This window comes from Electrophorus electricus, chromosome 16 (assembly GCF_041902795.1).
Source record: "Electrophorus electricus isolate QZ-2024a chromosome 16, ASM4190279v1, whole genome shotgun sequence".
Taxonomy (NCBI): Eukaryota; Metazoa; Chordata; class Actinopteri; order Gymnotiformes; family Gymnotidae; genus Electrophorus; species Electrophorus electricus.
In genome coordinates, this window is record NC_137512.1 from 21,908,362 (window position 1) to 21,931,790 (window position 23,429).

The 23,429-nt window shown below is 42.1% G+C and overlaps 1 protein-coding gene across 3 annotated transcripts in view; it reads left to right on the plus strand.

The window, feature by feature from the left end:
• The first annotated feature begins 1,738 nt into the window (after nucleotides 1-1,738).
• LOC113581513 (A disintegrin and metalloproteinase with thrombospondin motifs 2) overlaps nucleotides 1,739-23,429 on the plus strand; it is a 122,426-nt gene continuing 100,735 nt past the window's right edge. The window contains exons 1-2 of one of the 3 annotated variants that reach the window (XM_081698675.1): nucleotides 1,739-2,321; nucleotides 3,848-4,236. In XM_081698675.1, coding sequence (XP_081554801.1) covers nucleotides 2,237-2,321; nucleotides 3,848-4,236 — 474 coding nt within the window. In that variant the 5' untranslated portion in view covers nucleotides 1,739-2,236. Of the gene's footprint in view, nucleotides 2,322-3,847; nucleotides 4,237-23,429 lie in introns of those variants that run through there. The other 2 variants (XM_035532142.2, XM_081698677.1) reach the window with 2 other exon arrangements.

Below are 23,429 nucleotides of genomic sequence, written 5' to 3' on the forward strand. Positions count from 1 at the left end.
GTGTTGACTCTGGGACACTGGACCATAGGTGTTGACCTTGGGACACTGGACCATAGGTGTTGACCCTGGGACACTGGGCGGTAGGTGTTGACCCTGGGACACTGGACCATAGGTGTTGACCCTGGGACACTGGGCTGTAGGTGCTGACCATGGCAAGTAGTTCTTATGAAAAAACTACTGGTGTATAGCAATGTTACTGGCATAAACTGGCATGAAAATAGTTTATTTGACAAACTGTTTCCCACATATGTTGTTTGTATTGTGTAACAAGTACTAAATTAATGCAAAATACCTATGGCCAGGTCATAGTGAGACCCTCCACCAAGGGACCCTCCAAGACCTTTGCTAATTCAAACCCTGACTGTAACCATGATCACAGCAGCTGTAAAATAAGCTGTTTTATATATCCATTCTCACACACTCATTTACAATCAAGGTTTCTTACAGCCAACTATTTGCCTCTTAGGGAACACAGAGCTGACAATGATGCAGATATTGATTAGTGTGCATGCCACAAGTACAGAATGCATGTAATCATTGATGCAGTTACTTTTTAGATGATTATTCATAATGTATTACCTGAAATTAGGTGACTAAAATATTTGTGGACAAATTCCTTTCACTACCCAAATAGTCCTCTGAAAAACATATAAGCACATAAATATAACATCAGTTCAAAAGTTAAGCAAGATGCAAGAACAATATTTCCTTAAATGGTGGTTTACATTAGTCCTTCAAATTACTTACATTTTCCAAATAGACATGTACATCAATATTTATGTATGTCTATGGCAGATATGTGCATAAATATATTCCAAAGCATTGCAGATCCAAATACATTCCAAACTCATCCCTCTCCTCTGAAAACAAAGGCAACATTCAGAAAGCCCCTCTTATTCCAGCATAAACATCTAGCAAACGCTCTGAATCTGTGTGTTGGATGGTCATACAGGGCCACAGTAGCGTATGAAATCAGGTCTTTTTCTCTGTACCAATATAAACAAGCAAGCTTTGGCTGGAAGGTGTGGATATTAAGAGTCTCCGAGGCTTTAGGAGTTTACTTTTCAAGGTGCAGGGCTTGGTATCACCATGGTTACGGTGGGGAAACGGAGGGAGTAGGCAGAGGGCAGCACACTCTGCAGGAACAGAAATGGCATTTATTACAAGGCAGAGTGGGTGATAGGTAAAAAAACCTATCTGAAGCATCTCCATCTAATAAACAGTGCAGACAGGACATGGAGACAATACATGCAATTGCTCATACTCAGTGGACATGCAATTTATGGTTTTGGTGGTGTTGAACTGGTACAGGTAAAATGGCAAAACTATTGTCCATTATACATCTGAATGTTAATTTTCTACATAGTTGAATACTGTTATAAGGCACTGCTAAGAAAACATAACTCGTTAGTATAAATGTGAGGTGTGGAAATGTGGGCGTGTATTAGATTGCATCTTCAGAAAGAAAGATGCACACTCATACTTCAAAAAATGTCAAAAAGTTAATGTATTATTTTTCTTCCTTGATTTTTAATCGAATAACAGAGTATTTTGATAAACAGTATGCCCTCGGCGCTATTGAAAATTGAGATTACAGGGGGCGCTCGTGTTCTTGCTGATGTACCATAAGCATGTGATGGGGTCGGCTGCAGAAAGTTTGTGCGGGTCATGCAGATTTCTACTCAGTGCACATAACTAGAGTACAAAACGTTCCGCAGGCAAATGGCCATTCGTTCCTGAGCCTAAAACTGATAGTTAATACAAGGATTAATAGGAATTAACCATGCGATTTGTGGGAGAGACTGACTCTGCTTGTGCGTGCCTATTGAAAAGCCAATTGAAGTCATTGTCATCTCTCCAGCCGCTTCGTACGGTGAAGTGCAAGGATGTGTGGGCGCGCTTGAGCACGCGCGAGTTTGGTGCGTACTCAGGTGTTGACAGAAAGCGAGTAAGAGTCGGCGAGAGGGAGAGACTGAGTGTACGGCACCGCGCGAGTGTGTATGTGTGTGAGGAGAGAGAGAGAGAGAGAGAGAGAGAGAGAGAGAGAGAGAGAGAGAGAGAGAGAGAGAGAGAGTGAGAGTGAGCGAGAGAGAGAGAGAGAGACACGCTCTGTCTTAGTGCACTTTGCAGTAAGTTGCGGGCGGCTGTTGCTGGCGTGGCGGTTGCTGGTCGCGGGGAACTTTAACACGCTGGATCCCAAAGTCCGTCTCTCTTACCTGTGCAGTTCGGAGCTGCCATGGATCTCACGCCAGGATTTACATTCTTAATCTTGCTGACGGTTTTTCTGCAAACGAACGGCCTTTATATCGCCAGTAGCATAGGTATGTTGGACTATATTTTACCTTTTTTACACTTTCATCCCAATGATGTCTTGTTCTTTCGGCGAGTGTCCGACCCCCACCCAAGTCCTCCTCAAGCCTGTATTATAATGCCCCCACGCTCCAGATTGCTTACTTCCCCGTTACAACTTAATGCGCAGAGGTCTGGTTCTGTTAAAAAGGACTTTGTTCGCCTGACACTCTTGTATGCTGTGTCATCACTCTTTGTTGTTAAAATGTGCGTGTTATACCTCGGGGAGCGAAGGACACATTTCTTAGTTTATTCTGGAGGTCTCAGGTTTGCAGAAAATTTGGAGGCATTAGTACTCGCATTTTAGAGATGTTAACGAATTTCAAATCGCATCTGTATTCAGTTCTGCGTTCATTCAGCTATAAGGTACTCAGAGCATCTCCACATGTCACTGCGCACAGCCGTGCACTGGCGGCGTGAACTGAGGAGCCTGTCCTTAGGTGGTGAAAAAGGTTTTTAAGACGAATACGTATTTCCTAGAGCAAAAGTATGCAATCTGTGCTATTTCACCATGCGTTTGGTCCCACGGTGATCTTTATAATGATAAATAAACCGATGGAATGTTCAATGCAGTTCACTAATTGTAATGAAATCAACACGGACAAACTGTACTTCTGGTCATAGGTGTGGCTAGTCACCTCGGACCGCCTGTGCTGGATGTGGGGAAGTGAAAATTTGTCAAGTCTTGTCTTCCAGTGAAAACAAACGCTTAAAAAAAATACAAAATATGCGAAAACGCTTCACACGGATGAATGGTTTTAAACGTGAAGATCTAGCAGGTGGCTCTTCCACTGAAATCTCGACACGCGAAAGCGCACAGGCAGCATCAGTGAGAAAGCATCATATAAGCGCAATTATCACCTTGACCTCGGAGGTTCCTCTGGGCGCCGCTCGGGTAGAAATAGACAAGAAAATGCGCTAAATCGTTATTAATCGAACATTCAGGGTTGCAGCCGGGACATATTGTGGCAAAAGTATGTACAGTACAAAAAACTTTTTGCAAATATTAAATGAATGCAACCGCAGGATTATTATTAACTACCCAATCTCCCAAGGGCCAGATACGCATGTCTAAATCGTATTTAAATATAATTCACATTAGTTTTATTAGCTTCATCACTGATTCTACTTCACTTTTTCTTTTTTTTTCTTTTTTCTTTTTTTTTTTTTTTTACCGAAGAACCTGCTTTGGCTTATTCTTCCATATCTCCATATTAGTCAACTGCATTTGCCCAGTCACCACTGAAATGGATGCACAGTCGTTAGCTGCATTAACATAGCTCTGTAATAAATAGCTCCTTACCTATGTACCTAAGTTTCCTTCCAGCAATGCAAGTAGGAAAGCTCCCTTCATTTACTGTGACTATATATATATATATATATATATATATATATATATATATATATATATATATATATATATATGCAGTACAGTAAGTGAAGGGAGCTTTCCTACTTGTGTGTGTGTGTGTGTGTGTGTGTGCGTGTGTTTTTCTAGAATCCCTGCAGCATGTGCTGGGGGACTATGGACTGGTGAGGCCTGTTCTCACTGACGCAGAGGGCCGCTTCCTGTCGCATGCTGTGTCGGCCAGTGCGGCAGGCGGGCAGTTCCGTAGGCGCTGGCGAAGAGAGGCGGAGACAGCCGACGACGCCCACGCTGACGCCGGGGGGGACGGCGAGAGGCTCTACTACAACGTCACCGTCTTCGGCCGGGAGTTCCACCTGCGCCTGCGCCCCAATCGGCGCCTGGTGGCTCCCGGAGCCAAGATGGAGTGGCAGACGTCGGGCAGCACGCACTCGCAGCCCCTGAATGGTAACTGCATGTACGTGGGCGACATTACGGACATAGAGGGAGCCTCGGTGGCTGTCAGCAACTGTGATGGCTTGGTGAGTTCACACAGGCCATAGTCATGTACTTGTAATAGTTGTTTTATTTAGGTATACAACTGTTACTTTTAAGTGTTACCTAAATGTCTAGGGCTTTTTACCCTATACTGGTTTATTCAGTTATTAGACATCAGTAAGTCATGAGCCCAGAGTCATTAGCTGTGCTGGGCAACATCAACTAAAACTAGTGCTGAGATGGTTTCCCGGAGTTCTGATTATATTGAAATCCACCACGATATGAATACTACCACAAAAACAAAAACAATCTGAGAGCACTACTCCTTAACACTTTATTTATTGTTGTTTTATCCAAATGTACCTAACCTGCTGCAGGGCAAAGGCATGGCTAATACACCTTTGGAATTTGGTTCATATGAAACAGGGAAGCTTTAATGACCATCTATAGGCATTATACCACAACAAGAGGTTAACAGGTTATGCCACAATAAGACAACATTCAGAACTGCTAACATGTCGGGATTACAGGTCAGATGTTTCACTATGATATATTAAATGGACTGCTTCATTGCTCTATCCTAGACATAAGTGAAGTTCCACCAAGGCTGCAGTAGGTATTTGGCTCTAATGATTTGTACTGTACCTCTGTGTGTGCCTGTGTGTGTGTATGTGTGCTGATGTTTGCTCAGAGCATTTTTCACTCAAATAACCTTGTGACTGTAAGGTCATGGGGTCAAGAAGTCATGTGAGACAGAGCCTGAGTCTGTCCTCTGTTGTTCACGCTGTAGGTGCTTATGATGAGATGTCTGCATGTGTTCTGGCCTTGTTTGATTGGCATATCAGATTCTAAACCATGCTTGTAGTGTGTGAAACAAGTGCGTGTGTGTGTCTATGTGTGTGTGTATGTGTGTGTGACATTTTTTGAAACAAGGACAAGTATGATACATCAGGGCAGTTGATGCATCATTCTTTAGAGTTAGCATCATAGATACAGCTGTCCCTTAGTGTTGCCTTTTCCCATCTTAGACAGGATATTGCAGAATATTTTGGAATACCTGTTATTTTAGTAAAACTTTTATTGGTTGTATTACATAAAATATGAACAATTTCACTAATAGTAATTTTGAGAGTCCAGAGTAAAGCCATAGTGGTGACAAATTTTACACTGCCACTGTTACATTATATGTATATGTATGTTATGTACTGTAGTAAAATGACTGACTTGCTTGGTATAGATGCTGTGTGTATCGTATGTGTATCGTGTCTTTGTGTGTGTGTGTGTGTGTGTGTGTGTGTGTGTGTGTGTGTGTGTGTACAGCAGACTTGCATGCATATTCACTAATACTTCATAGTTCTTGTCAAACATATGACAAGCTTCAAAGAAAGGTATTAAATCACGGCGGTCAATTAGACAGTTTCTTCAGTAGGTGAGAGAAATGCAAAAAAAGAGGAGAGACCAACATCCCTTAGCATGGTTCTGGCTGGTATTGTGTGGTATAGATCTTCACAAGTCTACAGATCTTGAAACACATACATTTTACCATAGTGCTGTTTTCTTCGAAACAGTACGGTGAGATCATTACAGGCTTTTGCCCGCTGGGATTACAGCTTTTCTCAATTGCTTACATGCATTTAAGGAAACAGTATCTCTGTTCCAAAATACCAGAACACATATAAAAAACTTTGCACACATTTTGCAAATCCCTGTATATTGTGAGCAAAATGAAAGATCCAAAACTTCAAAACCATGAACATTCTCCTCAAAATGAAATATTCACATCACAATTCCAGAAATACTTAACATATGAATTTCTGTACGCCCCCCCGCCCCCCTCCAAAAAACCCCCAAACAAACAACAACAAACCTCCCCCCCCACATTTTACATATTGCACCAATAATTTGAGAAATTTATGCTGTTGTCTTTGCCGCATCCATGGAGTAGAGATAATGAACAAACATTATTTGATGGATTATATATCAATGTTTTGTGAATTCTTCATATTTTACACACTGACTAAATTCACTACACTGTGCATAGTTATTGTCTATGCCTGAATGTACAGTCTTATGGAGTATACTGGCTGTGACAGACATAGCATCTTAATTTGGCAGTAGCATGTATGGAAGTCAGAGATGGTAACCCGTTGACATTATGATAAAATATAGTTGCAACCACTTTGGATGGTTACAGTCATTTACCATGAACAAATTGAAAGACTTTGTGTCTTAACTGGAGTCCTGCAGTATTCACTAACGTTCTGAACACATTTACTTGTCTCTCATACTCAAACCATAGGTGATGACATTTTCAAGTTTTGTAGCTGAAACATTGTTTAAAGCTGTTCACCTTCTTGGTTGAGGCCTTCCTACTGCACATTTGTGCAGATTGACAGTACTTGTGCTCCCTGAGACACAAACCCATGACCTTGGTATTCTAGGACCTTATTCTGCCTGCACTACCATGTGAGTTACAGGAGAGCAGGAGAAATCCTAAAAAGATGATACTTTCTTGGACAGTTTACCTCTGCCTCTTTGCATTATGCTTTCTGTGGGAAAAGCATTTTGCCCTCACTTCTCCAATGACCTAGCACTGACACATAAGTATAGAGAAAAACTCTTTGGTATTTGCCCTGCTGAGGTCAGATTTCTGTCACTGATTCCCAAATATATGCATTTTCTGTCTTAATCTTATCATGATATGGCATAAGAGTTGAAAGATTTCGCTTGAAGACTGAGGCCTGTTTGCAGTATTTTGTAAAAAGCATTTAATGAGTATATAATGGAAGTCAAGTCTTCTAAAATGTGTTTTAGACAACTGACACATGCAAAAGATGCCTGAGCTTCAGTGACTCAGAATTGTGTTCCAGTGTTCAATAACAGTGTGTAAGCAACTGAGAAAAACAATATTATCTGCATAGCTTTCGGTACTGATGTATCACTGCAGACATGAAATAGTATCAGACCACCAGGAAACAAGCTCCAAAATTCATACCTATCTTTTAATTAGGCCTAACATTTCCCTGTCTTAGCTAATTAACTTCATTATGGTGTAATAATCGTTTCATTGTCTTTTCAGTATGTAGGTTTGTGGGTGTTGAATTATGGCCGTACCTGCTGAGTGGACAGTTCTGTGCTGTTGAGTGTTAATGTGTGGGTTCATGTGCAGCAATGTATGTGCGTATGCCCTGCATTTGTTAGAATAACCATACATGATATGGTTTATGTTTGATTTGGAAAAAAATATGCTAACATGGAATGTATATGTTTCTCAGGGGACATGCTTTACAACATTTATATACTACTTATAGTCTGTGTTTGTTTGTGTATAGATTTGTTTATATGCATGTATGTATGTGTGTGTGTGTGTGTGTGTGTGTGTGTGTGTGTGTGTCTGTGGTTGTGAGCATATATAAATGCATCCATGCAAGAATGTGTTTGTATTAAAGTTGTGTGTGTATGTGTGTAAATGTATGTGTATGTATATATGTGTGAGATGTAAAATGTTTGCACTTGTTTGAGCTTGCATGCTTGTGTGTGAATGTATGTAAATTTGTGTGCGTGTGTGTGTGCATGTGAGTGTGAGAGAGGGAGTGTGTGTGTGTGTGTGTGTGTGTGTGTGTGCGTGCATGTGTGAGCGAGAGAGAGTGAGAGAGAGTGAGAGAGAGAGAGAGTGTGTGTGTGTGTGGAGCTCTAGTGCTCTAGTCTACAGACTTACGTCCCATTCTCCACACTGTCCTTCAGCTTCAAACACTCAGGGTCATATAGACCTACTGCTGAGGACCTGGTTGCATATAGAGCAGATTCAGACCTCAGCTCACTCTCACACCATGAGGCCTGTCAGGAGAAGAATGTCCTGCTGACCCACTCTCGACACACATGCCCTTACACACACACATTTCAGTTCTGTTATTTTATTTAATTTATTTTTGCTAAACATTTGGGCAGTAAGAAACCAGAGATGATAGCATATGAAAGAAAACATGTTATTATGTGGCCAAATAAGGTTAAGCATTCTTCAGTGTGAGACAGGATATTTAGCAAATGCAAGAATGCTGAGTGTCTAAGAAAGTCTTTAGAAAACAGCTGGTTCTAACATTCACCAAATCTGTTGTTTTCCTCAAGGCAAAAGTAAATTTATTTTTTTGACTTATTTGCTTGATTGCTTATTTTCTGAAGTTTTCCATGGTAATTCATTAACAAGCTCAATTAGTTTCATCATAACAAAATACCTGTTTAAAAAGTGCAAACTGTTGAGTAGACTAACTCAGAGAGATTGGGGTTAGTAGAGGTGGGTAACTCAGACCATAGACAGTACAGCAGTGTGAAAGGGCCTGGTTTTATAGTGGAGTCTCACACTTCAGGGCTGAGAGGTGATCTCTCTATAGTCCAGTGAACGCCTCCATAAGAAACAGCACACTTGTACTGTTTGACTGTGCCTGGAACAGGAGGACACCTACCATTAAACAGAGCAGCATGTAAGTTAGATTATTCAGTATCATTAAGTTATTAAGAGCAGAAACTACTTATATAGACAATGTAAAAGATCTATGGTGCACTGCAGAGTGGTGTAATGAGGAGGCTGAGCAGAATGCGGGGACGAGTCGAGTAAAACAAAGACATACGTTTATTAACACGTATAACACGGAAACATAGCATGCAGGCTATGAGGGTTAAACACAGACAACCATAACACGTAAACGATAGACTTTTATACACACATACTAATGACACACAACGAGGAGCAGCTGTGGAACACAGGGAGGGTGTGGCCACATAGACGAACATACACACACACAAACACACATGGGGAGATGTTTGGGAGGAGAGGCCATAAAGTGACAGCCCTTCCCCAATGGAGCGACTCCCGGCGTGCCAGCCTATCGGGCTATGGCCCTGAAGCCAACGCCCAATGGTGAAGCCGGAGGACCCAGCGAACTGACACAGGCCAACGTGAGCAAGACAGAGGGGGAAGGACAGAGACCAAGATGACAACAGACACAGGGACAGACAAACAGACAGGTACAGGCACTGATACAAAGGGGGATAAAGACTGACACAGTGATGGGTACAAAATTACATAAAGGACTGTTAAAGAGTCCAGAGAAGCCAGCAGGGGCCCTGGCCTGTCCTCTAGTCGTTGGCTGCGTTGGAGTCCCACCTGCTTGTGGGGGATCGCCCCTCGCCGATTTGGGGGGAGGTGACTTCCGCACACCCATCTCAGGAGGCGCACCAGTTACTTTACCTGTCTTTGGGGTGAGCACTAGTGACACTTCATCCTTGCCTCTACGAGGCTTAGGTACAGGTGCATGAGTTCCAGGACTGTGTGCCCTATTAGAGGGAGTTTCTTCCTTGAACGAGGTCACCTCTCTTTGCGCTGCACGGAATGGTTTGCTTGCTCCTGAGCAGCACCTCCTAGGCGGAGCCTTGGGCGGTCTCTTACGTGCCGGAGGCTCGTCGCTCCTGGAGTCTGCAGAGTCAGCGTCAATGACGTTGGAAGGATCCCCATAGAGGACCTCCTCCATCTCCATAGACGGATCTTCCACATAGTCGAACCTCAAGTCCGACCGCAGACTAACGTTGCTGCACTCCCCGTTCCCTCCGTAATCTGCGTAACCCTCACAATAGTCCATGTAGGGGTCGTAGGACCCGGCAGAGTCGACTTCCGAGTACTGATCCTTGTAGTCCGGCTGGGGTCTGTCGGACTCCGCAGAGTCCGACCCTGGACCATACTCAGGGCCCCCCCAAAATCCTCCAGTGGCCTCCTCCCCTGTTGTGGGAGTATGGAGTGAGGCCAGGATGATGGAAGGTCTCTCTGCGTGGGTTGTAGAAGGGCATTTGATTACTTTCTTCCTCTTCCTTCTTTTGCTCCCCTTCCCAGGCATCCTTCATCGGTCGGTGTTTCTGTAACGAGGAGGCTGAGCAGAATGCGGGGACGAGTGGCGTAAAACAAAGACATACGTTTATTAACACGTATAACACGGAAACATAGCACGCAGGCTGTGAGGGTTAAACACTGACAACTATAACACGTAAACGCTAGACTTTTATACACACATACTAATGACACACAACGAGGAGCAGCTGTGGAACAGAGAGGGTGTGGCCACATGGACGAACATACACACACACAAACACACATGGGAAGACATTTGGGAGGAGGGGCCGTACTGTGACAAGTGGAATGTTTGAATAGTTATTCATTTAAAATATAAGCCAATTATGTCCATAATCTTGTGTTATAAAGTTGCATGCACTGAAACACTGGGTAAAGTTCATGTCCGATCTCTCCATGTTTCTGATCAAATGGGAAGTTGGAACAGTGTGCCTTGGTTTCAGTTTGTGAGCAGGTCTGCTGTGGATAGCAACACTTCGCTCTTGTAACTCACGGGACAATGCGTCATACTTTTATGACCAAAGGTGCGATAGTAATGTCAGTAGCAATGACTGATTCAGATTATACTTTAAAAAAGATGGAACAGTAGGATATTAAATGTTACTCATTCTCATAGTTTGGATATCACTTTTTAAATGATTGCATAGAACTGTATGTTGCTTCTAAAACAGTTTTCAGTTTTTATTTCATATTTCATTATCGTGTTTTTCATAAATCTAACCGTGGTTAACCGTGGTTTTTTTTTCTGTTCAAGTTTTGCAAGAGGACATCCATGTAAATAAGATTTGTTGGCGTAATAAAGAATAAATGTAAAATGTCAGCAAGGTTTAGTATTTCTACATGACACAATAGCTTGCATCAGGCTTTCTCTACAGCCAGTGTCTCTCATGCTGTCACCTTTAAAAATGGTATAAATTCTTGTTTTGAGTATTTAATCGGCATCCAGGAGATTCTGGAGAGACAAGAACAGAAAGCATCGCCTCACAGATGCCCAGGGCAGCCTGCCTGGTAATATCACCAGAGTAATAAAGACAGAGACTGCATGGAGCATAGTTGTCTCCCAGACACAGCGATGACAGGCTGGACAAAATAAAACACGGCCAAGGGGGTGCCAGTGAGCAGGTGAGGTGGATGGGAGCCCCTATGATGAGTGGCTTCTGCTGTCTCTGTCAGTACACAACCAGGCAGAGTGCCCTGCTTTCTCTGGGATGAAACCTCTTTTAGGCAGCCATGGTGAGAACCAACCAAGGCCCGATCCTTTCCGCATCCTCCGCGGCCGCTCTCAGACTCGCCCTTCTCCTCGCCTGCCATTGGCCAGGCTGTTCATTGCTCAGCGGTAGAGGGCACGAAGGGCGCCGTTCTGCTGCGGCCTCGCTGACCGCCAGCCGTTGCAGCCCCAGACCTTGCAGGAGCCCTGTAACTGAACCAGGCATTATGGTGACCTTTGCAGCTGCTGTGCAGCTGGCAATACTGTTTAGTGGCAATAGCAGTGTGGTGGATGGTGGTGGAGGACCTCGTCCATGGCAAAGCATGGACAGGTTTACCAGTCAGATGAGCGGCACAGCTGCACAGCTGTGGTGTGTGGTATGCTCATCAGTAAAAAGTGATGTAGGTACTGTCTGCTGAAGATGACAGTCAGCATCACAAGAGTACCAAAGCCTTTCTTAGCCCGCAACTACTGAAGTGTCTGGCTCAGCTGCCTTCACTTTGACTCTCGTCAGGCATGCGGTTTCCAGGAGCTCAGAGGCCCTCCTACAATATGAAGGGGGACCAGAAGAGATGGCCCCTTTTCTCGTCCTCCAGTTTGTCCAAGCAAACTGACAGATCGCAGAGCAAAGAAGAGAGTACAGAGAGCATTTCCAGCCAGTGTGTAAGAAAACATTACTGTATGGATAAATGTAGGTCAGCTGCTTGCTTAATTACCCTCAGAGGTCAGAATTTAGTCACAACAATGACTGTGTAGCGCAGCTAACTTTTATTGTCATTCTGGCTGTTAAGTATATTGTAGACAGACAGACCGTAGCTCTGATTCAAAAGGCACTTACGCCTCTGTGGGTTTAACTGCTGTAGTGAGTCAGAGCGAGGGCTGTTCAAGTACTATTACCTTTGAGTGTAGTTATTATATCCATTTTGTACTGAGCGGCTGTTACTGACCTCCTTTGGTGGGATTTACGTCAACTAGCTGGTACTGGGCATGAATGAACGAGAGATCAGGCTGTCATTATGGACTCCGCCCATCAGTGTGGCCCCTCAAACCCACAATTACTCAATCAAGGCCCTATTATCAACCAGCCAGTGGTTCAGCCAACTCCGTGCTCCAGACCTATAATTACTGCCTCTTCTTTGCAGCAGTCCTACAGCCATGGCTCAGGCTGTGCCGAATCCACAACAGCGAGCAGGATTTTCCCTTCAAGGGAAAAATTGCACTCAGCTCAGAAGAAATGCTTGTGTGATTTCATATAGGCAAGCATTTTGGCATTTTTACATCAGAACTGACTAAGACAAAGTGATGCCATAGTGCAGCCAGATCAAATGTGTGGTGATTTATTTATTTATTTTTTGTGATTCACACACTGCTGGGAAAACACATTGGTTGTAGAGTCAAACAACTGTTGATTACAGACTTAAGAGAAACTCAAAAATGAAAGCAACTGTAACGTTGAGCGGTAAAGAGGCGGACGCATATGCGGAGAAGAGCGAGATTTAGTAGAGGCAAATCCAGAATCAGAGTCGTTAAGGCAGTCCAGGGTCATAGAGCTGATGGAAAGTACGGGGATACATGACTAACAAACAAAAACACACGAAGGCAAATGGGAAAGCAGGCTATAACTAAGGCTAGGAAAACACTCAGGGTTAAACAAGACAGGCTAACAAAATTGAAGGCTTTGGAACACAGACTCGAGAAGCAACCACAGCGAAACACATTCACAAATTCAATGAACAGCCAAAAACACTGGGATCCAGACAAGGTTTAAATACATGAACTTAATACTAGAAACGAGGGACAGGTGTGGAAAATCAAATGAGGAGAGGAGAAAATGAAACCATGGAACAGAACTAAAAAACACAAGACAGGGAAAACACAGAACATGGAACCTGGGAGGGACTGATCGTGACAGCAACACAGTATAGATTTGTGTGCAAAATGCATAATTACATGTGTTTCTAGACAGAGAAATGAATTAGTACTTAAACAGCTGACAGTACATTTATTAACTGTTATCAATTATCAATAAAAACCAGTGATTCATCAGGCAGCATAGTAGCTTGCTAACTATTTATAGCATTTTGCACTAATGTAATCAAAAGCATATTCCTATTATATCTAACTTTTGTACCAATGTAATAAAAAGCATATAGCTGTAAATGTTTCTTTGGTGCACAATGCTGTTGCTGAAGAAAAAGCATAAGCTTGATCATTTAGTGTCCTTCAGCATTCTCTACCTTGGAGAATCTTTTCGTTGCCTTTGGCTTTGTTGCTGGAGCTGCAGACAGAAAAAAGTTTGCTGCCTTCAGCTTCTGTCACAGTTGATAACGCAAGCTAAAATGTTCTTTTGTGAATCCTTACTTTCATACAGTCATGGTGACAGGAGCTTTAGGAATGAATACAAGAGTGTGTGGTGGTAGCAGTAGTCACAGAATCTGCCTCAAACTTTTAAAGGTTAAGGGTCCATCCATCCATCCATCCATCCATCCATCCATCTCTTTCATGGTTGATTAATTTTTTTCAAGCTACTTTAACAAGACCAGAATGGTATGCCTGAAAAATGTGGGGTAATTGAAAGGGCTAGATGGTTAGTGTGAGAAGTCTGCACATCTACAATTCCTCATGAACCAGCTTGCAGAAACCAGTGGCTATCACATCAGGTTCATCAGTCTTGGGGTTAAAAAGTCATATTCACAGACCACCCACATGTCTGAGGACCTCCATATTTTGATCTGTATCTGTCAAGCAGATGAGGGTCACAGCTTTTTGGCGAAGTACCTAGACAGGACATATACAGTTCATCAGTCACTTTATTAGGGACCTCTATTTTGTACCTATACTAATCAGCTACTTTATTAGGTACCTGATCCGATCAGTGTAATTTAACGCGCACATGCAGACTGTTGACCTGCATAATTCATCAGTCACCTTACACCCCATTCAGCACTGGTTAGTTTCTGACCATAGGACCACTGACTAACAAATATTATTTGGGTGGTAGACTGTTCTTAATACAACATTAACCTGGCATGATAGTGCAGCCTGAGCTGATAAAAGTTTATCAAGCATGGCAGTGTTGCTGGGGAAATCTTGGTAAATATTTTAGTGCATGGACAAATGGCAACAGTAATAAAATTTAGTTGCTGATTTATTTGCTGATGAGAGTAATGATGTACACAGAGTAAAGTTATCTTAAAGGGGAATCAGGGCAGACTGTGTGTTGCGGCTCTGTTGCTCTGAGTCTGCGTTACTAATCAGGGTTGCTGGTTTATCTCCTCTGAGTTGAGAATCTCACTGCATAGCACCCCGGTGAGGTGTGATATGATGCCTCTCCGAGCCTTCTACTAAACAGTCACTATCTCCTCAGCTTAATGTGGCTTCAATGGACTCATATAATCCCGTCACAACACTCAGGCTGATTCTAGGAAGCTGGCACTTCAACATCAGCTCACTGTATCTGGAATCTCATCTGGTTTTGTTATCGTTTTTGAAATGGAGTCTGCACAAAGGATGTCACATACCACTGAAGTTCTATGACTGCTTCTGTGCTCTGATTGTGAGGTTGAATTACACTGGCCATAAATTAATGTACTCTCACGAAGACCATTCTGGATTTAATCATTCCCATATTAAAATGTTACTGAAATACTCCTGAAACAAGAAATATGCAAAAATAAGGGAAAAAATATTATAAGGAGCTGCTGAGTTATTCCCCCTGGTGTGTGTGTGTGTGTGTGTGAGAGGTAGCAGTAGGGGTTGTTGTTCATGCTGGAACTAGTGTCTTTGAAGGAGATGGGATGTGACAAGACCCTCTTGATTGTGTTTTCGTCATGTGGGTGACAGCATGGTGCCTGTGTTCAACTTGTTTTCTAAGCAGAGAGCATTTTGCAGCTTCTATCTTCCGCTCTTTCTCTCTCCCTCATTCATTCTCTCTTTTCCACCTCTCTGCTCTTCCCTGGTAACCCCAAGTATTCCTGTAGTATGGCTGGTAGGCTGCAGTGAGTTGGAAATTGTGACTGCTGCTGTCTGGAGTGATTGTATTGGAGTACCTAGCCATGCCTTCGCCATGGTTACCCAGCTTTGCTGATTCCTGCCCGTCTGGGCTTCTAATGTGCCGCCTAAGAGGAAAATGGCACATTCGCCACAAATTAGGTTCTTAATTGTTATGGCACAGCCCAAAGTAATTTAATTTAACGGAGTGTTGAGGTGTTAAACCCACATGTTCTCTGTGTAACTCATGTTTAAAGGGTTTTGCAGCCTAACAGATTCTTTATTAAAAGGCAGCTATAGCACAGAGTTATAGCACAACTTTACCAGAGGTCATGCGACTAGACTCAAACACAGGGTATAGCTGTGAGAGGCTGAGCCGACATCTCACATCTATCAACAAGCTTAAAAGAGACAACATTTGTCTCTTTTGACAATCTTGGGTAAATTACCTTGTGCATGTATGACAGCGTGTCTTTCTTAAATATGACTAGCTTTCACTGGATCAGAGGATCGACACAGAGAGAGGGCGGCAAGGGTGTGTTCAGCAGCAGTGTCGCTGAGGGCAAAACTGCAGTGGAGAGGTCAAACACCCGGCTGAGATGCAAGCTGCTGCTGCTGTGTCCCCTGCAGGAGTACTGCATTATGGGGTTTGTAGGCTATATCACACGCTCATTTCCAGAGACAAAGAGTGTGCTAAGAAGAGCCAAACCCTCACATTAATGCAGCATGTTCTGCTGTGAAGAGTTGAGCTGAATTTATGTATCAGTCGCCAAAAGCTCTGACTCTCATGTCAAGATGGCGTTAATTTGTTTGACAATCTGCTAGCGAGCTTTGGTCCAAAATAACAGGGATGCTGTCATGACAAGATGAGGCAGTCCTGTAATGCAGCTGATTCTATGTCCTAGGAGAGTAAAAGTGACCTGAAAATGCGCTGCCACTCTCGTAAGAGACCTGATGTGACTTGGTGTCAAAGTTGGACAAAAGAGGAGACATTGATTGTTCAGTTTATATAGAGCCTTTCACAAACCACAAAAAGATACTTTGCATTTGTGAGGAAAAAAACAACTAGGAAAAATAATGAGCATTAAAGACGAAAGTTAGAACAGTTACAAGGAGACTGTGGCAAAGAGTCCCAAAATGTAGGAGCAGTAGCACTGAAGGATCTGCCACCCATAGTTGCATGATGAGTCTAAATTTGCAAGAGGGATAATATAAATTAATGAACTTAATAAGACATGTAGGCGCAAGACTATGAAGAACTTTAAAAGTTAGATGAAGGATGTTATATTTAAGCCAGGACATAACAGATAGTCAGTGAAGATGCTAAGGGACAGATGTGATGTGTGCAGTATGTTTGGTAGATGTAAGGACTCTAGCTGCCGAGTTTTGGATGTCATGGAGATGGTTGATCAATTAAGCAGGGAGACCATAAAAGAGAGAGTTAAAGTAATCAAGGTGAGAAAAACTGAAGGCATTGATCAACTCTCTTGCATCATTGTCACTGAGCATAGGGTGAAGGCATGCGATATTGTGCAGATGATGAAATGCAGTTTTGATGATTGACAATATGGGACTCAAAGGTGAGTGATAAATCAGACAACTAAGGTTTTTAATAACTTGAACTGAACTAATAGGAACACCATCAACACTGAGGTTTGAGAAACCAGAAATTAACAATTCGGGCCCTTCTAGTAAAACTTCAGTTTTATCAGCATTACGTTTCAAGTAGTTATTATGCAACCAGTTTTAAATCTGTGATACATGAACTCAGTGCCACTGCAGAAGCTGTGGGGGAAGCAGTACTAATAAAAATCTGAATGTTGTCAGCATAACAGTGGAATTTAAGGCCATGATTATGAATGATCTGGCCTAAGGAGAAATATATAAAATAAAAAGAATTGATCAGAGGACAGATCTCTGGGGGTAGTCCTTGAACAACAGAGGCAATAGATAATTTGTATGTACCCATTAATATTAATTCCCTTTTAATAAGATATGACCACAACCATTTAAGAGATAAGACTATAATACCAAAAAATGAGTGTAGAAATGTGTATGTCATGGTTTGCAGTGTCAAAGCTGCTGTGAGATCCAGCAGGCTAAAATTTCAACATCAGTTTAAAGCAGCAGATCATTTGCAACTCTTAAAAGTGCAGGCTCAATACTGTGCAGAGTGCAAAAGCCAGACCATAAGGATTCATACAGAAAGAAATGTTGGTTCACCTTTCACTTGGATTCTGACTAGGCCATGTATCTCAACTCATGGCCTGTTGAGGCCGACCTCGTGCAAGATTCGTCTGACAGCATGTCTTTCCGTAGCAAGATGTTCCCCTCCGCCTGGCTCGTTACCACTGCCCATGAGCAGGCAGGCTGCTTCTGACCCTTCCCTTGCTGATGGATCCGGCGGCAGCGCGGGGAGCCGCTGTGGCGTCCGCAGGGGGTAATCCGGTTGAGGAGGTTAACTATGAGAAATGGTTTGGCCTGCCGCGCTGTTGTGACACTCCGCCCGGGCTGCGGCTCAGCTGTGATGTATCACGGCAATTCAGCACTGCAGAGGTGGAGCATGGCTGCACCGTTCCAGCACAGCTCATCCACACCGGGGCTGCAGGAGTAATGGGCAAAGTGGCCTTTTCCTTTATCGCGACGAGAGCGATTTTTGTGACACTGAAATTAGAGCTAAAAGTGTTCTGCCTTTCTGTAATGATTGATCACATGCTCTTTATTCAAGACCTGACTTTTTTCTGGCACCATCAGAGATTATTTAATTTTGGAACTGGGATAAAGTGGAAATGTGTGCTCGCTTGCTAGAGCTCTATAGCACAGTAATTGGGTGCACAAGAGAACCCTGCTCCAAACCCTGAAATTTATCAATGCAAAATATGTAACCTTTTATATTGTCTGAGATAATACCACAGTGTACTTTTCTAAAAGGCAACTCACATTACAGTGGCATCTGGGCATAACATCACACATGGACTCTCAGTTGCTTAAAGGAAACTGCAAACATTTTATGTGAATAAGTACTTAATGTAGAAGCTGGACAGTTTACACTAGCGCTGTTTACACTGAAAAACTGATGCCATTGAATACATTTTACTTGACATTCTCTATAAGTTCTCCAAGTTTAACTTTCGTTGTGACTAGCCCACAGCTAACAATGTGTTTATGTCTAAAAAAGATTAGCTTAAATGAAGATTCCATACAAAAGCAATGTGACTATGTTTTCATATGCCCAACATCTTATACACAGCATCTGAAACAGTCAAATGTTTATATATACCTAGGCTAAAGATATTCAAACTAAATTCTTGTACATATTTCATGTTACCATATGTTTCTTTTGACACATCAACTGGGGCATTTAATTTATTCACAGCATAGGTCACAACATATTGTAACTTTAGTTCGCTATATCAAATTTCTAGTGAGTTAAAAGTTTGCATACATCAAGTTGAATATCACTTTAACAGTGTGGAAGATTTGCGAAGTTGATGTAGTCAGTAATGAGTAATGACTTTTAAAAGATTTTGATTGGCCTGTTGACTTAATTAGAATTTTTGGTTAATTGCTAGCGCCATGCGGCTGTATTTAAGGGCCTATATTTAGAGCCAGTGTCTATTGGCCAGTGACACTATAGGACAATCCAAGCAGCTTGTTCTGGAAGAAGGCACAAATTGCCTTCATAAATTGTTGGGGCTGAATGAACTTTTGTTCTGAAAGATTCAACTGGACCCAGAGTGGTGAAAGAGATGGAGGCATCAGGTACAGATGTATGTACATCCACCATTAAGACATTCCTACATCACAATGGCCTAAATGTGTGTGCAAGACAGCAGACCCTACACCAAGATTGGCATAAAGAAGCCCTACTGAAATGTGCAGGTGGTTGCCAGGAGAATGATCAGCCTCTTAGATGAGTTACATAAAGTTACATAAAGCAAAAGTGGAACAGTTTAGCTGTGATGATCGGCATTATGCATGGAGAAAAACGGATAAGGCCCATCTGTGAAGTATACAGTAGATAGCATCTTGTTGTAGGGATGTTTTGCTGGAAATGGGACTATTAAGCTCTGGAAAATGCCATCATGAGGAATAATCAAGAGAATTATCTGGAAATACTGAAGCAACACCTGAAGATATCATACACAAAGTTAAAACTTGGTCATGACTAGGTCCTCCAGCAGTACTGTGATCCTAATACTGCATTCATGACCAAGCCGGAAATTTTGAACTACCAAGTAGGAAAATCTACCTGAACAGCCAGCCATTTCATAATTCCTTCTCAAAGTTGGAATTTTCTTTGAGATTGTGAGGTCAGTTCAGTATGGCAACACTCATTGTGAAAAGACTAACAAATAACAGTGATTTTTCACTTTTAAGAACTTGTGGCGTGACGAGGCACTCAGGATGCGGAGAAGGGGCACGATTAAACATCGGCTTTATTTTCACGCACAGAAAACACATCTATCATTGCACGTATGCTGTGCACACCTCAAACACCAGCAAAACACACTACGACACAGGAGACATATATACTAAAGACGATTACACATAATACCAAACAGGTGGACGGCACGAGGGTGTGGCAACACAGACGAACGCAGACACACCAAGACGTTTGAGGAGGGGGCAGGGTCATAACGTGACAGAACTCAAGATATGCAATTGTTTAGATATAAAATTGCTAAATACTGGTTAATACTTTGATAATTTAAATGTGAATTCATTTTTTTCAAGACCAAACTGATTTGCTACATTATTGGCACTGTTAAAAATGGATTATCACATCCTCTTTAAAAATAAAAAAGCATGAATGACTGACGACTTCAGATGGCTGAACTTGTTGAATGTTTTAATGTGGAAAGCAGGAGGCTCCAAGTGGGAAAAATCCAAGTTTCCAGTTGTCATGAAGGCAGCATATGCTTTCCTCCAAAGTTGTGACAAAATGGTTTAAAGACAACAGGGAGAATATTGGAGTGGCCAAAGACATGACCAGAAATCCATGGAATATTTTTGGATTGAACGGAAAAAGTGTGTCTGACCAAGGAGGCCCGCAAACCTGACTGAGTTACCCCGGTTTTATCAGGAGGAATCAACAAGTATTCCAGCAGAGTGTTGTGATGGCTGCCCCAAGTTAAGCAACCAAAAGGCCACCAAATATTAATTAATGTCTTCTGACTTATTTTGAAAATAGTTCTTGTGGGAATAACTTACATAACTGACATAAATGTATGGTAACATAAAATGTGTGGAGTTTAAATGTCTTCAGTCTAGGTGAATGTAACATTTTGGCCTCAATTGTAGTTGTACCCAACCTACACAATTTAAACTTCAGATGGTAAAGGAGAAAGGGTGGAGCTGGCAGCTTGTTAAGAAGATTATATGCAGACATATTCCAGTACTCTATATTCTTTATATACTCAATCTACTGTATGTGCATCTCACAGCCTCCTTTTGCTACAAAGCCAGTGGCAGCAAAAGGCTCACATTCAGAAACATTTTCTCCATATGGGCTCCATTCATTCTCAGCACAAGAAGACCCCATCTTCATCCTTGCCTTCACCTCAGTGTGCCCTCCTCTACCATTACAGTTGCTCCTACTTCATAGGGTTCACACACCTGTTTTTTTTACTGCCTTCTGTGATGTTAGTGTCTGGTATGCTTGTGGTAACACCTTTATTGAAGGTCCACCTTATAGTTTTCTAAGCGCTGCAGCCTTGTTCTCCACCATGCCTGCTGTGCCACTGGGCCTCATTGTAAAATTCATGGTTTGTCTTCCCACAGTTGTCAGGTGATGCTCCGTATTCTGTGCTTCAAGGCCAAAGTTTGTGGCATTCAGCAAAGGATAACTTTGGTCGCTTCTTCATGCATTTGAGCATGCGAATATGTGTGTGTGTGTGTGTGTGTGTGTGTGTCTGTGTGTGTGTACGCGTGTGTGCTGGGATAAGAGATGAAAGGGCAGCTTGTTCCAGGTGCGTTTCCATGGAGTCTCAGGCTCTTGAATGAAGCCCTATCTTGATGGGTGCTTTGATGATGTCATTAAAATTCCACAAGACACTCGGGAGAGACACAAGGAATGCTGAAATTCATTTTTTGCCCTTTCCAAAAAAAGTGATAGTACTGTTAAATTAGTGCATGTAAAAATGTGGATAAATGTGGGTTTTGGGAACACGAGAGATGGATGAATGCATAAATTATTTTTAAATGAGTGAATACATTAATATGTGTGTGTTTTATGTGTGTGTGTGTGTGTGTGTTTGCGTGTGTGTGCGCATGCGTGCCTGTGTCTTTATGGGTGGAGAGTGCTACTATGTATGTGCAGGCTATGTTCTCAATGTAAAGCACTAGTGTATCTGACTGCAAATGTGTGTGTGTGTGTGTGTGTGTGTGTGTGTGTGTGTGTGTGTGTGTGTGTGTGTGTGTGTGTGTGTGTGTGTGTTTGTAAGTGTGTGAGAGGACTTGCCCCAGGGAATTCTGCCAGGTTGGAGTCAGTGTTAACGTCACCTGGGTTGATTTATTATAGTAATTGTGCTTCATCAACATTAATAGAGAACGGCGTGGCAGTAACAAGCATTAGCAGTTCCGTTCTAAACTGCCAGCGCTAGGGTAATCAATGAACAGTCAAGAGCAAAACACTGGGCAGGATCTCAACTGCTTATCACCTGGAAATTAAGTGGCTAATTTCCCTCAGTTTTTACAATCAAGCATATTACTGTATGACATTTATGCATTTTTCTCATACAAAAACAGCAATTGCAACATTTTCTCATAATGTGCAGCCACAGTGCTGAACTGTCTTAGTAGCAAAGTGTAAATGTAGTCTATTCACCTATAGACTCATGCACTGAGCTGTCCAGTAGCAGACGTAACTGCAAACACATGTATACACAGGAGCAGGTGCTTTGATATTATTGAGGACAACCAGAATGCTGTGTGACACAAAAAAAGAGGAGCAGACCTTATTCCATAATGCACAATATAAGTGGAATAGTGTAGTCAGGGCTAAGAAATGTTTGCTCTGTTAAAAGAGCCACATCATTTAGTGCTTCAGTCATGCCATATCGTGATGCCACATATGTCATGAAATTGAAATTAATGTTATTGATCATTACCTATTGTCAGTGTCAGAAATCAGATGTATTTGAAAGCATGTCTATTTGAAATGATATGTTTGAAAGCGTGTCTATTTAAAATGACAACTGCTAATGCAGGATAGGACAAGTCTGTAATAGTTTTGACATACAGTTTGCAAGATGCTAGTTGGTAGGCTTCCCTTACTTAGATATTTTAGCCTAGTAGTAACTGTATGAAACAAACAAAAAAAAAAGCCAAATTTGGACAACAAATCAATGGGTTTCACCACTAACTTTGGTAGAGGAGTTCAGGGTTTCAAATCCCAACCAGGCCATCTCTGTTGTGGTCCCTTAGGCAAGGTCCTTAATGCTACCCATCGAACCCACTAACACTGTAAGTTCAAAACAAGAGAATCACACCAGCTCGGACGTTGCCTGGGGCAACAAGGTCCACGTCAGATGCTGGGCGACCAGTGCAATCTGTTGAAAAGTGTGCTATTGGAACAAATACAAGACACCCATGGACAGCAGTGGAGACAACTGTTGGAATGGTACTACACAAGCAACCCAGTGTGAAGGGGTATATTGAGAGAATGTGAAAACTATGGATACTTTGAAATGATAGTAGCTCAGTGTTCCAACATCCACAAGTGGCAACTGCTGTCCAGAGGTGGGTAGAGTAGCCAAAAACTGTGTTCAAGTAAAAGTACTGTTACTTTAAAAATAATAGTTACTGCCGTAGAAGTAAATTTAGTAAAAGTAATTAAATTTAGCAAAAGTGAGAAAGTATGTGTTAAAAAGACTTCTCAAGTAGCAAGTTACTTCATTTGAACTCATTAATAACACAAGGCAACAATGTGTGTGTGTCTCACAAACTAAAATATGAGGTCCTCATAGTTTTTTTTATGTTGAGTTCAAATCTGTTTTAAATATGTTTCTGTCAGGGATGATTTTTAAGTAAATTTTACATGAAGTATAAGTTACTTATTCATAAATAAGGCTGTTATTGCACTTAAAATATGTACAATCTTTAACATCCCTCTTGTCTAATATCCAATGTGATAATGATAT